We start from the raw sequence: 12,821 nt of genomic DNA on the forward strand, positions 1-12,821 counted from the left end.
ATACATTGTACAGTGTTACTTAGGCAATAAATTATCTGACTTTCTCTTGCTGTTTATGGCTTTGCTTTTCTAGAAGCTGCTTGCAAAGCAAGAAGAGCAGATGAATCTGATCAAACAAGCAGTTGAAGTAAGCATCTGAAATGAAGGAAAATAATTAGCAAGCTGTTTTTAATTTTCCCTTTCATGCCTAAAATACTTTTTTTTTCTACAGATGTATATCCATCATGCTATTTATGACCTAGTCTTCAAATATGTGGGGACGATTGAGGCGAGTGAAGTAAGTTTCTTTGATTGCTCCATACTAGTGATGTTCTTCTAAAGCATTTAAAAAAACTGTTGCCTTTCTATTAATTAGGATGCTGATTTTAATAAAATCACAAGGAGCCTTCAAGACCTGCAGCAAAAGGACATTGGAGTGAAGCCTGAGTTCAGGTGAGAGAGATGACTGTGGATTCTTGAAGAGTTACTGAGATCCTGTCTTAAATAGGATCATGCCAGCCAAAAAAATATTTTCCTTCAGGCACTAGCAAGTTTTTTTACACTTTCATTTGAGATGTAACATCAAAGCTTTGCAAGTGTCATATGAGGACACTCTATGCATTGATTACTTTTCTATTTTTAAGCCATATACAGGATACAGAAATGCAGGTGCACTTGGAGTAGAAGTGGGAGTATTTTGGAACCGTTCTTCATTTCAGCTCTGAATAAGTTAAAACTTGGGCTTTGGACATCCTGCAGAGGAACTCTGTATGCTAATCATTCCTTTCTAATTATTTTGTAGTTTTAATATACCACGTGCAAAGCGAGAGCTGGGGCAGTTGAACAAATGCACTTCCCCTCAACAGAAGTTGCTTTGTCTGCGTAAAGTTGTACAAATTATCATGCAGTCTCCAAGCCAAAGAGGTCAGTAATTAGTCAATTCATCATTTTAAACTTCACCAGCACACACAGAGCACTTCAGTATATAAACAACTGTTTGGATAACTCTTGGGGATCAAACACAGTTGAGCTGGAGTCTCTAAGGTCTCTGAACAAGGCAGAAGGGAAGGGCAGTGAGGCAGATGTGTCAGCACTGGTTCCTGTGGGCTCAGGTGTGGTACTGGGTTAGCTTGTGTACGTTTTAGCTTGGACTTGTGGGAAGCTCACATCTGCCAGGACACTGAGGATTGCAGACATGATTCTATGATACAAAAGCACAGTCCTCTTAACCTGGCACTCACTTTATCTAGCTTGAAAAGAGAAGATACTTCTGCAATCTCTTCTACAAAGAGAGTAGCACAGTGAAGTTACGCTTTCCCTACTTCATCTCTTCTCTAGGAAGACTGCTGGGTTATGGAAAAATGTATCAGCTTTGAGTGTAGTCTTTGCCCTCAAGAATTTCAGAAATCTTGAGCTAAAGCTCTGGCCCTTGCTGTGTGGGAAGGGAGGGATGCTAGTCAAATATTGCAGTGTGTGCTGCACAAACTGCATCTGTGTGTTGGCTCCTGGCAGACTGCTTCAGTGAGAGATTGAGAACATTTGGAGGCCTGCCCTGGAGTCTCCATGCATTCTGTACTAGTAGAGCTGGCCCTCAGTCTTAAGAGGCAGAACTTTAGAGTTATTGCTCTTGATGTGAACCATGACATGACTAATGCCAAATGTGCATTCTTGTTTTTAGTTAATGTGGAAACCATGTGTGCAGATGATCTTCTCTCTGTTTTGCTGTATTTGCTTGTAAAAACAGAAATCCCAAACTGGTATGTAACTGTTTTAGCTATACAGAACTCCTTCCTACCATCTTGTGTAGTGCTGCTTTTGGGACAAATGTTTCTGAACATACAGTAATAACTTATTGGAAGTGTAAGGTCCTGTTGAAATGCAGAAGATGTTTTATAGGACAAATAGCAAAGATGTGTTATATGTGTAACTAAATGAAGGAGCTATCAGGAATGTGCCTTTTGTTTTGATCCTCAGCCTAGAAAAAAGTTGTAGTGGGAGGCCATATCTCAACCAAATCTGTGTGTCAATACAGCCTTCACAGAGAGGTTCTCTCTCATCTGTGTTGGGAGCTGTGACACCTTTATGCATATCAAGATTTGGTGCATTTCTTACAGACAAACTAGCTGTGAATGTTTAATTACTTCCTGCTAGCTTGTGCCATTGTCTCCTCATTTTCAGTAAAAGTCTGTCTAAACCTTCCAGCTGTACCTGAACTGGTTCTCTGTGCTGTTCTATCCTGGATCTCTGAGATCAGCATTGGCCTTTAACTTGTAGCTATCACTGTGGTGCTTATGGTGCTGGAAACATTGCTTCTCTCACCTCAAAGATGTTGATCTCCCATTATTGTCCTTATCCTTCTATTCCTTTCATTCAGTTGATAACTCTTCGTTGAGTATTTAAGAGATAAGTAGAGTTCTGGTCACTCTGCAAGCTCAGAATAACCATATTGCTGGCCTAACAAGCTTTTTAGAAGCTTTTTCCCAACTCACCCTATTGTCTGCCTGAATTTCCTAAGATGAGCTGCAATATGCCATGCTAGTGTCTTAGTTTTTGTTGTTCACAGCTTTAACTTTTTCTTTTCAGGATGGCCAACCTGAGTTACATAAAGAACTTCAGGCTTTGCAGCTCGGTGAAGGATGAGCTGGGGTACTGCCTGACCTCCATCGAGGCTGCAATAGAGTACATCCGGCAGGGCAACCTCTCTGACAGACCAACAGTAAGCTACTCTTAAACTCTGTCCAGTGCTTGGTACCTTGTACTACCACTGTGGTGTGAGTCCAGCCAGAGGATACAGATAACTAACTTAAGAATTGCCTTTTTTTGCTTTAAAAAATGAGTAGAGGTGACTACCTGAAGCCAATACTAAATTGACCTAAATGATCATAATGAAGTCCTAATGATGTACCAATACCAATATCTCCATTGCATACTTCTTGAGGAAGTACTTAAATGTCAGGTCTGTCTCTTCATGTGGTTAGAGGAGAAATGACAGCACTGTTTTCTACAGATGAGTCTCCAGTATGTTTATCTCCTGTTTGTACTCCACCATGATTGTGAAAGCAGTGCAGTACTTGGGAGCAGGCACAACTTAAATTTTTGTTTTAAAAAACTTATTTAAAATATGCTTAGCTGTGCAAGCAGAATGGAGATAGCAGTGTAATTTAGAATTATTCAGTAAGTCTTCATACTAGAAGAATTCTGTGTCTTTCCAGTGTGGGTTACAGTGCTGCACTGAGTTGATGGCTTAGGGGGGTTGCAGGGCTGTGATAAGGTGCTGTTTGAAGGTCAAATTTGGCCCTTGGGATCTCTGACCTAGCAGGGGCAGGAAATCTGTGGATGCATGAGAGATTTCCTACTGGGCAGCTAGACCTGCTGTTGGTCTGGTCACATCCCTGCAGGCCAGTCAAGGGTGATGCTGATGTGACTTTGGAAATTTCTATAATTTAAGAACTTTGTAGATTATTTAGTCAAGGAATCCAGTCTTACCACTCCTGTAAAATTTTCTACTGTTGTAAAACTAGGTTTTCCTGAGCTGATGTGGACATCAAAAGGAGTGAACGTGGAGCCAGAGTGAATTCAATGTGTCTCAGTCTGCCCAGCTGCAAAGCACTGGAGTCTAACTGCAGGGGCCAGAATAATGATTCAGTGTGCAGGGCTTGGGATGGGACATCCTGGGACACAGTCTTAAGAAGCACTTAATGTAACATTTTGGCCTCTTACTATTTTTGGTTTTGTCCTTTTCTGGGATTTTTCCATAAACTTGTGCAAGTTGGTTTTGTACACTCAAAAAACAAAAAAAACCAAAAAAAACCCAAACCAACACTTTCATATTGTACAAAGAGTATATTTCTTGTCTGTAATTGAATTATATTCAAAAAAATAAAAATGTTAGCTTAAAAGAATCAACCTGCTATATGATTTTGCTTCCTGCAGTCACTTGGCTGTCATTCACAATCAATATACAAAGAGCAATGCTGGTGCTCTGAAAGAAAACTGAAACCAAAGTAGAATTGTCTTCCACAACAATGCCAGCAAACTAAGACAGCATATACTGCTCTTAAATTTCTAGAATAAAGGCTATTTCCTATTAAATGCCTGATCCTGTCTGTCTTGGTGTAGTTAAGTATAGCAGCTTTCATACTGGGATTGCATTCAAATATTGTAACTTAAGTGCCACTTCCATTAAGGTACTCTAGTTCTTTGGGAGGCACCTGTCCTGAAAGATAAACTATATATTTGAGAAGTTTAAATGAGGAATTCAGTGTCTGCACCACGAGAAGAGTGAGCCATTAGTGTTCATACTTCAGCTGGATCAGCTCCAGACCTAGAGAACTTCATCACTTCAGGGTGACTGTGCAACACAAAGTCCTCTTGCATTGCCTTTCCTGGGAGTCAGCCTGGCTGGAGAGCAGCAGAACCCTGAGCATGAAGGGAGGGACAGCTTGCCCTTAACACAGCTGGAAAGGAAACAGCCAGACCACCTTCTTCTCCTTGGCAGGAGAAGGTGGCACACAATGAAAACAGACTGAGGTGGAAATGGAAAAAGAATAATGAAGAGGTGGAGGAGCACTGCTCTCCCTTTGTGGAGTTACCAGTTGAGATATTTTCTTTACTCTCTGGTAAAGGGGATGAACCCTGAAGCACAACAGCTGTCATCTTGCTGCCCTGTGATTTCCTTCTCCAGATTGTGCTGGAAGGGGGCGTGGGGATGAAGTGAGCAAGAGCATTGCTGTGCCCTGGGGCTTCATTACAGCCCCTTATGTGGTTATGCTTAATTTTATAGCTGGCTTCAGATGGAGCTGCTGGCAGCTGAGTAGTGCTGCTGTCCAATCCCTAATGAAGATTACTCCAGAAAGAAACTCAGCAGGGGACTAATGTACCCTGAGGGATAATGGGCATGTTCTCACCCTCCTGTCAGTAAGTGAATTGCACTCAGGACCTTCTTGCCAAATCCCTCCACCCAAGGTCATGCAAGTCCTTGTCAGACACTTTGTGGAGAAGGGAGGAGAGTATCAATTTTATTTTCTGAATTTTCAACATTATTCAATTAGAATTCCTGTTAATAAATGTTGGATACGAGCTCATTCCTTTGCACAGCTAATGTGTAGTAAGACTCTGAAGTTCAGAGGGCTCAAGTGAGGTATAAAAAATGGGCAGTCAGAGCCAGCCATGAGGGAATAGGCAGGATTTTATTTCATGTATGGGAGGAGCTTCAGATGGGGAAATGATCCCTACTCCCCCTCCCCACCAAACACTTCATTACCCTTAATTTGTGTTCAAGAGTTCATCTGCTGGCTTCTGCCACATGTATTTCCTCCAAGTTATCAGTTGTAATCTGTGAGAATGTCTTGAGATAGATGATTTCAAAGGTACACTCTCATAGGTACAGATATTTTCTTTTTTTACACATTGTAGTATTAGATTAAAAAGGTCATTAATGTTTGGGTGTGTATTTTCTAGACAGCATACCCTTAAGATACCTGGAAGTCCCACTCTAAGCAACCCCTTTTAAAAAGAAACACAAGTTCTTGGTCTGTAAGTAAAGCTGGTACAAGTGAGTTCTGACTTTGAAGGCCCAAACTTGTTTAATCCTTCAGTGAATATCTGATTGTTTTCATTCCATATTTCACTATTGAAGATATGTGGTTTCACCTGAGCTCTTTTTATTCTGATTTATATAATAAATATATAATACTGCTACATTAGGGTTACTGTCTCATGTGCCTCTCTTAAAATAATGATTCCACTTGGGGAGCACTTCCCTTGAAGACACACTCTGTGGAAGGAGCAGTTCTAAAACTACAGTAGTTCTTGCTCATGGTTAATTGGATTCTCCACAGTGAAAGTGTAAAGCTGTCTCTGAGCATCCACACTAGAAATTCTGATTAGACATTAGGAACTTGTACCAGCAGTTAAATTTTGCATCAAATATTTCTTAGGGAAATTATTCCTAAGAAAAATCTATCCAAGGACACTAGTGTTATATGGTTTGTAATTCTGAGAAGATATGTTGGGTATCCTTAGCTAAAGTACAGAGATTGGAAAAGATTGGTGAATATTTGTCATCTTTACGTATCTAAATCCTGTGAAGTACAGAGAAAAACTTTAATCTCCAGACCTCACAAACATGTTTTTAATGATGTTATTTGCTGAACTCTTAAGGGTTTTTGGACAGCTTTATGAGAGGCATCTGTGTTGATTTTGAAACATGAATAGTCCTAATTTCTAGAAAGTCTGAACCAACTGATGTTGTTTATTTGCAGTTTATGAGGCTCAAATTTCATGCTGACTTACTAATGCAAGGGTGGAGTCAGACTGGTTTTACTCATTTATATCTGCTCTTGACAGACTTTTAATTGCAAAAGCCATAGCCCAGATCCTAAACCATCGACATTTTCCTGATACATGGGTGTGTGTCTTAAATGCAGTGGTTTTCTGTTTTATGGAGGCTGAAGTCTTTCCATTTCTGGAGAGCCATTATCCTACAGCAGCACAACCACAAGCAGCTGTGCATCAGAGCCAACCACGTGCAAAAGTTTCCATCTGCATTCTTAGGAAGTGTTTTCCTTAGGTTGTTGTTTTATTTCATGGGAGGGTCAGTGCTGCCACCTCAAAATCTAACTCCACTTCATAATTTTCACCTGGCTTTGGAGGCATTTATATTCTTCAGTGCATCTAAAGTGTATCTTTAGGTGTCTCTAAATACTGACACAAGGGTTGCAGCTGTATCTGCCTAGCTCAAACCAAGTAGGAAATCTACACAGATGCAGAGCAGTGCTTTGCCTGCTGCAATCTTCTGTTTTTCAGCCAGCAGCAGAGTTCAGAATTCTTTGAGTTGTATCTGGGTCATCATTTTTAGTAGCCATCAGTAGACATGTTTTGTGTGAATTTCCCTTAATTTCTCCTCTTGAGAAAGATGTGTTTTACCTCTTACAGTTCATGCTTTCTTTGATATGTATTTTTTAGTTTTGCTATGTTCTTTTTAAGATGGTACTGCCATAATTTCATTAATGTTAATTCACAGTCAATTTCATTAAAGAATATTCTGGTGAACATCTGCTTATTTCTATGAGTGCCCAGTCTTTTATGTCTCAGAATCTTAAAAGTGAAACTGATTCAGATTTCACATGTGTCTGATAATTCATACATAGTAAATAAGTGTTTAGTATTTTTAAAAGCTAATTCCAGTGTTAGGGTTCCGCACTTTTGCCTGTAGATGTCTGTATAAATAATCTATCTGTTTTATTTTCAGGAATCTGAGAGTCTGTGTGACAAGCTGCTCTTAAGACAAAGGATGAACTTGTTGTCCCAGATGTCTGCTGCACCAATAGACTGCTTGTTTAAGGTTAATAACTTTTATGACAGAATATGCATGTATTTACACATTTCATATTTATATCTATCCCTTTCTGCAGTTGTGTGGAATTACAACTGGAATTCTCTGGAATGTAATGAAGGGTTAATTACATTAGTACTGTGAAATGTCTTTTAGTAGATGCTAAAAGTGTCTTTTGAATTGAGTACCTTTCTGTGTCAAAGCCTTGCTAATATAATATAATCTTATGGATTTCAGCATGTGTTATATGAAATAGAGAAGTAAATGAGGATGAAATGCTTCTGCTGTTGGTTTTGTGTGACCCATTTAATGCACAGATGTGATATTGCTTGCGTCTCACAGCTTTTAGTACTTGAAATTGGAAGAGTTTTCTGAAACAATTTAAATGTAGTCACCTGACAGCTACTTCATATTCTCTGTTAATCTCACACTGTCATTCTAAAAGAATTTTGCCTATACAAGGACACAAAGCAGAGCTTCTAATTATATGTGTTCACAGCTTATGGCTGGAGACTTAGTAATTTTATAGACATGTTTTTGCACAGAGGGAGCTCAATTTCATGATTGAGTCTAAAGAGAACAATAGGAATTATTTTAATTTTTTTATAGAAAGTGAAGTAAGCCAAGAACAGTTTCTTTTTAATACTGAATGCCCATTAGGGGGTTTTGTGCTGTGACATTGTTCATTTCTGCTTTCTAATGCTTGAATACGTCTTTCAAAATCGAGTCCTTTCATTTTGTGCTTCAGTAAATTACTCTTGGCTTTTTTGTCTTAAAAGGAGGCCTTTAAAATTGGTTTCTCATTCTCTCTTCTCTTGTATTTTTTCGTAGCATATTGCTTCAGGTGATCAGGAGGAAGTGGAGCGGCTGCTAAGTCAAGGTGACAGTGATAAGGACACTGTACAGAAAATGTGTCACCCGCTGTGTTACTGTGACAAATGCGAGAAGCTGGTTTCTGGGTGAGCACTCTTCACCCCACAAATGCATAGAAAGCTGTGTAGAAGCTTTATCTAAGATGTGCTTCAGGAAGTATGCTGCTTTTGGTTATAGAGGAATTTGGGAGCACTTCAGGATGTAGTAGAGAGCATGTGGGTGGGTGTGGTTTGAAAAAACAGAAATATTGGGAGCAGACAGAATCCTTTGGAACCCACCTGTTCTGTTATGGAGCCTGTGTGGGCTTTGGTGAACATGGTGCTTCTTCTCTTGAATCAAACTTACAGATCTGGGACTAACCCACTGCTCTTAACAAAATGTAATGGAATAATTTGTCAATGTAAAAGGGTAAAAAGTTCCAAAATCAGTTTTTTACCATCCTTGGCAGCTTTTCCCTTTCCCTCCTCCTTCCTACCACCACCTGGGTAATTAAGCTGCTTTCAAACCATTGTGTTTTAAAGGAAACTGAATGACCCTTCCATTATCACTCCCTTTTCCCGAGATGACCGGGGGTATACTCCACTTCATATAGCTGCTATTTGTGGTGAGTGGGCATTCTTCACTAGTGTTTCCTACTCCTTTTGCTCTTGTGTCTTTGTCAGCCTGTTAAAAGTTGGAATTGTATTAAAGTTGGAGTTCTGCATGAAGTTGTTTTTTTGCTTCTTTGCTATTGAAACATTGCTGTTTCTCTCTGAGCACAGACTGAAGTCATTGTATATTCTTTTAAGCTCAGTTTCTTATGGCTGAGTTAATCTTTGACTCTACTTTTGCCATAGTGGTTACTACAGTGGTGCTTTCTTCAGCTTTGAAAAAAGTAAAGTGTGTCCTCAGAAACCAGGAGGTTTCTGGTTTTTTTAAAGGACTGGCAGATTGAGAAATTCCTTTTCTCTTTCCTGCAGCTAGCTATGCATGGTAGATCTGTAACACCTGTGTTGTAATGTTCATTATGTAATTGGTTTTGCTTTTATTAGAAGCTGTATTATTTTCTTAGTGGGTGGTTTCTTATTTATAATTTCCTTTCTTGTTATTTTATTGACTTGAAATATTTTCTTTTGTTACTTGTAGGATACAAATATAGCTTGCTTTTAGCTGGAGGTTCTTTTATGGGGCTTTGACATTGAAATATCTGCCACAAAAAAACCCAAATACCAAGGCAGTGAATATGCAGTACATGGAAACATAGTGTGCAGAAATGCAGGGTATTTTGGTTTATAGTCACTATTTGAATTTGAAAAGTAGCAGTGTTCTTGTGCAAAGTTTACACCTTTCTTTGAATGCTTGTTTTCCAAGGTCAAACTTCATTAGTGGATTTGCTGGTAGCCAAAGGAGCCATTGTCAATGCCACAGATTACCACGGTTCAACTCCCCTTCACCTCGCCTGTCAGAAGGGATACCAGAATGTTACAGTAAGCACAACACCTACCTAAATAATAAATGCATCACTCTTACTAAGCTCTGCTACTGTTACTGTCATTTAGCTCTTCTGGGGAGCTTTTACCAGAACTGTGTAAGCTGTCAGAATGGAGGATCTTTCATCATTGGAGTTTGCAAGATATTTTATTTTTTCTTCTACTGCAGGGTTTTCAGCCATTGGTAATAACCAGATGGCAGCTCTGCACAATTCATCCACTTTATTAACACAGATGTCCAATACATAATGCAAATGGAGAACATCTCTGCTGTGGCTTGAGACAGAACAGCCATTGCAGCCATTGGGCTGAGTTAAATGCTTCACACTGTGTTTAGGATAGACTGTGTAACTGCAGTAATTATTGTCTGCTTGAATTTAGTGTATGTGATATTCTTCAATTAGCATTGTTGAAATAAAGTTATCTTCACTTGCATAGGCAATTGAAATGTGAAGTAGATGATGTAGTGAATGTATTGCAGTGTTTGCTGCAGTACAGAATTCATTTTTTTAATTAAAATTCTGAATATGTGAGAAGAGACTTTGTGATTCTCAGGGTAGGGCACAAACAGTGCTGCAGTGGCAAGAGGGTGGTGTCTGAAACAGGAGGCATAGCTAGTGTCTCATTAAGTGCTTCATCATGCCAGAACCCTAAAGGAATCTGCAGAGCAATAATTGTTTGTACATTAATTTTTTAGCTACTTAAATGTCTACTTTTGCTTTTCTTTTAAGCTGCTCTTATTGCACTACAAGGCAAGTACTGATGTTCAGGACAATAATGGAAATACTCCACTTCATTTAGCCTGCACTTATGGTCATGAGGATGTAAGTAATTGTTTTGTATCAAACCAAATGGGCATGCTAATGCAATGGAATTAAACTGATGCAAATTAGCACTAAACTTACATATTTTAAAAAGTAAATAAAAATATTTGAAGGCTAAATTGTTTAATGCTCTAAATGAGGACTTTATTTGGTAGTTTGTAGCAATTTTTAATGTGACTTCACATTAAAGATAGTAGTGCTTTGCAAATCTAGTTGTTTAACTCTTTAATGACAATGAACCACTAAAGCCTTCTCTTTAGTAATGGGTTACATAAGCAGCAATCAAAACAAACCTTTTAGGACTGTGCCTGTTGTCTGAACTGACACACACCGCTATAATTTATTGATAGCTTTCCTTTTCCTCCCAGTGTGTCAAGGCTTTAGTGTACTATGATGTGCACTCCTGCAGGCTGGATATTGGCAATGAGAAGGGAGACACTCCTCTGCACATTGCTGCTCGCTGGGGCTATCAGGGCATCATTGAAGTGCTCTTGCAAAATGGAGCAAACCCAGAAATTCAGAACCGCATGAAAGAGACTTCCCTGCAGTGTGCATTGAATTCCAAGGTATTCCTCTTCATCTGCCAGCCTGATTTCTTTCTGATGCAACACCGCAAAGGTGGAGGTGTTCACTGCTTGTAGGGTTTCACTCTTAAAGAGAAAATGTGTCTTTCACTCTGAGGAAGAAAGGTCACATTTTAACTCCAGCAGTGTGAATACACTCTGTGGGACAGAACATGAACTTGTAAATGGGTACTTCTCATCTGCTCAGTCATATTCTCTTACTAATTATTAGGTTGTCAGCTGATTTGTGTTTCAGTCAGTAGATTCCTCTATGAGTGGAGTTACATTGGTTCTCTTTAATATTTTTGTGCAGATTTTGTCATTGATGGAAGTAAACTACCTGACATTTGAAAGAGGACAGAGTGCTTCAGAGGTAATGTAAACAACAGCCCATGCGAGTTGCTAAATTGTTTCTTGCCTCTGCTTAACCTCCTTTATTTGATATTTAACCTTTTCTGGTTGTTTTTTGTTTTTTGATTGATTTTTATATGTTTTTTTTCCAACTGTAAGTCACCCCTTAGGTCTCCTCAGCACTCAACAGAAACTTTCAGCAGAGGATCATCTGTCTCAAGCCTGTCATCAGCATCAACTGATCTAAGGCAAGAAGAAGGAAAAAACAGTTATAAAGAGGTAAGACTGAGGTACAGGTTTTGACAGTAAGCAAAGTGAAGGAAGCTGGAAGAGTGATAATTTACCATGGCGTTTTCAACTTCTTCCTCAGGAATAGCCTTCTGTGTGGTTTGGAAAATGATAACTGCTGTCCTCAGGGGATTGTTTTCTCAGTACCTGAGTACTTATCTTTGTGTGGTTTCAACTGCTCTGCTGGTTATTTCTGGGGAAAAATTGGCACCATCTCTGAAGTAGTTGTTCGTATTTATTGAAGTTTACTACGTAATTTGAGAATTTGTTGAGTGTGTTTGTTTCTCTCAATATCATCACTACATTCAAATTCTTCCTTTTCCAGGTATTAAGAGGTTCTTCTCTTGCCAGAAGTTTCATTTTTCTAAAAATATTGAAGAAACACAAAGATGCAAATTGTGACTGGACAGTATGATTTCACACTTGAGTTGTTCTGTCAGAGGCTCAGTGTAGGGCTGGACCTCCCTGTTTGTACAGAGTCAAGCACTCTAAATAAATTCTCCTTGTAGATTGAGGATTTCTTTTTCTTTGAAGGAGCAAATTTATCACACCCAAGTGCTAAGACTATAGTTCAGATCAGGGAAAAAGATTACAAACTGCTTACACCTGAGGTCCTTGGGGTGAATGACCTTCTCTGTAATCCAGCTTTAGCTGATTTCTGTTTGCCAAGTTTCACCTGGGCTCCCTGCTCAAAGAGGCAGGAGCCTGATGCTGAGAGAGCTCCAGGAAGGACACACCACTGGAAGTAATGGAAACTGATATAGTCAGTTTTCCAAATTTCAAGGTTTCCACCTTGAATTAAGGGGATCCAGTCAGATTTGGTTAATCAATACTGAATTAAACTTTTAAATGAGCCAGTCATAGTGGCTTGTTTATTATGACTTAGAAAAGAGAGAGTGAAAGAGCCAGAATTGTAAATTTGGGATTTGCTCTGTTGGAACTAAAATCTCCATGCACCGTTTCTGTTCAGCATCTGAAATACTGGCCACGCAAGTGAATTGTAATGGGCTTGTTTCTTCTATTTTTACATTTAAAGGAAGGTTCTGTTCCATGGAAGAGTGAGAAAACAAACTGGAAAGATGGGGAAGTGCATGTAGCAGACATTTTGCCCTAAGTACTCTTAATAAATTATCTATAA

General features: G+C 39.2%; 1 protein-coding gene across 7 annotated transcripts in view; it reads left to right on the top strand.

Moving 5' to 3' along the window:
- Nucleotides 1-12,821, top strand: part of ANKRD27 (ankyrin repeat domain 27) — a 54,971-nt gene that overhangs the window by 26,741 nt on the left and 15,409 nt on the right. For 6 of the 7 annotated variants that reach the window (XR_005626232.1, XM_039696305.1, XM_039696298.1 and 3 more), the window contains exons 7-20: nucleotides 74-127; nucleotides 212-277; nucleotides 356-432; nucleotides 782-903; nucleotides 1,658-1,736; nucleotides 2,563-2,695; nucleotides 7,232-7,324; nucleotides 8,147-8,274; nucleotides 8,710-8,792; nucleotides 9,539-9,654; nucleotides 10,389-10,481; nucleotides 10,850-11,047; nucleotides 11,358-11,417; nucleotides 11,555-11,674. Coding sequence is in view for 6 of the 7 variants with exons in the window: in XM_039696305.1 (XP_039552239.1) it covers nucleotides 74-127; nucleotides 212-277; nucleotides 356-432; nucleotides 782-903; nucleotides 1,658-1,736; nucleotides 2,563-2,695; nucleotides 7,232-7,324; nucleotides 8,147-8,274; nucleotides 8,710-8,792; nucleotides 9,539-9,654; nucleotides 10,389-10,481; nucleotides 10,850-11,047; nucleotides 11,358-11,417; nucleotides 11,555-11,674 (1,422 nt within the window). In the remaining variant the exon portion in view is untranslated. The remainder of the gene's footprint in view (nucleotides 1-73; nucleotides 128-211; nucleotides 278-355; nucleotides 433-781; nucleotides 904-1,657; nucleotides 1,737-2,562; nucleotides 2,696-7,231; nucleotides 7,325-8,146; nucleotides 8,275-8,709; nucleotides 8,793-9,538; nucleotides 9,655-10,388; nucleotides 10,482-10,849; nucleotides 11,048-11,357; nucleotides 11,418-11,554; nucleotides 11,675-12,821) is intronic. The other variant, XM_039696342.1, reaches the window with a different exon arrangement.

The sequence above is a fragment of the Passer montanus genome, unplaced genomic scaffold (genome assembly GCF_014805655.1).
Source record: "Passer montanus isolate IOZ18808 unplaced genomic scaffold, ASM1480565v1 scaffold113, whole genome shotgun sequence".
NCBI lineage: Eukaryota > Metazoa > Chordata > Aves > Passeriformes > Passeridae > Passer > Passer montanus.